Genomic DNA, 1,219 nt, shown 5'->3' with positions numbered 1-1,219 from the left:
AGCTGCAGGCCGCGCCCGGACCCCGCGAGCGGCTTCCCGGCTCACCAGACCCCTACGCAGTCGTCCCTCACCTTGGCCAAGGAGCAGTACACGCGACTCCAGCTCTGCATTTTCCCTCAGTACCTTCCCTTCCGCCACCGATTTCACCTCCGCTGAGCGCCGCCACCACTTTTCCAAGGTCTCCCCGCCCTGCGCATGCGCAACCACTATTTACGACAACGACCCGAAGCGGCGCGATTGGCCCGCATGGTCCGGGCGTTCAGGTCACGTTCGTGTCGTGCACTGTCCTAAAGACCGAGAGTCGTGCTTTGCGGCAGCAGAGTACTACGCGACCCTTTTAAGGGGTGCTGTCAAAACGTCCGATGTTGCAATGTAATTTTATGTTGGGCAGACGAGGTAAAACTATTATTTGCTCATTGCAGGCTGCAGAAAATAAAGCCTGAGAAATCCACAAGCTCTTGGTTGTACTTGGCGAGTGCACTAGCACTTGCCAGAGGCAGTATCTCACTGTACAGCAACCAGAGGTTCAACAAGCAATGCCTAAAGGTCTCCGAAGGTAGAGGTAACTGCAGCCCCGAGGACAAAGCCTTTGCTCTTAACTACCGCGTTGTAGTGTGGGGCCCTAACCGCTGTGTAACCCCTAGTTAGCCAGCATATAGCAGCACACATTTCTTTCTACCCAGCTCCAAGATAAGATTGAAACAGTGTATGGAAGCCTGGTACGGGCAAACAAGACGGCGACTCTAGGCCTCGTTAGAACAGAACAGCCTGAGTCTGGAGATGAAAGGCCAGGTTCACCGTATAGTTGACTCCTTTAGATAGATGGCAGAAAACCGACCCCCTGACCCCTGGCCCACTTGCTGTACTTGCAGTCCTCTTCCCTTGCCTTTAAAAAACTGTGCTAACCCTGTGCGGGGCCTCTCTGAGATGCTCAGTTCTGGGAGTGCCGTCTGACCAGACTAATAAAGGTGTTTTCCAAGTAGTCCGGTGTGTTCCTTCCTGGGTGACTCTCTTTCCCCCATCGAGCTCCCGGAGCCTCGCTGAGCTATAGGTCCCAGCATCTTGGGGGCCCTCTGGGCTGTTCAAGGCTCCCGGAAGTAAGGCCCTGGGTCTTGCATCCGGAGCCATCCTTGGGCTATAGGACTCAGCATCATGAATGCCCTTTCGGCTGTTCACGCTGCTCCGAGTGGAAGTGAGACTTTAGGTCTTACAGTAGTCT

At 54.7% G+C, this 1,219-nt stretch overlaps 1 protein-coding gene across 2 annotated transcripts in view; it reads right to left on the bottom strand.

Annotated features, from left to right (window-relative positions):
- Window positions 1–207, bottom strand: part of Dld (dihydrolipoamide dehydrogenase) — a 26,068-nt gene extending 25,861 nt beyond the window's left edge. For both annotated transcript variants that reach the window (XR_002025679.2, XM_010634083.3), the window contains exon 1: window positions 72–207. Coding sequence is in view for 1 of the 2 variants with exons in the window: in XM_010634083.3 (XP_010632385.1) it covers window positions 72–110 (39 nt within the window). In the remaining variant the exon portion in view is untranslated. The remainder of the gene's footprint in view (window positions 1–71) is intronic.
- Between the last annotated feature and the right edge of the window lie 1,012 nt (window positions 208–1,219).

This window comes from Fukomys damarensis, unplaced genomic scaffold (genome assembly GCF_012274545.1).
Source record: "Fukomys damarensis isolate Sample0158 unplaced genomic scaffold, DMR_v1.0_HiC HiC_scaffold_4, whole genome shotgun sequence".
Lineage (NCBI taxonomy): Eukaryota > Metazoa > Chordata > Mammalia > Rodentia > Bathyergidae > Fukomys > Fukomys damarensis.
This window is presented reverse-complemented; position numbering and strand designations above follow the sequence as displayed.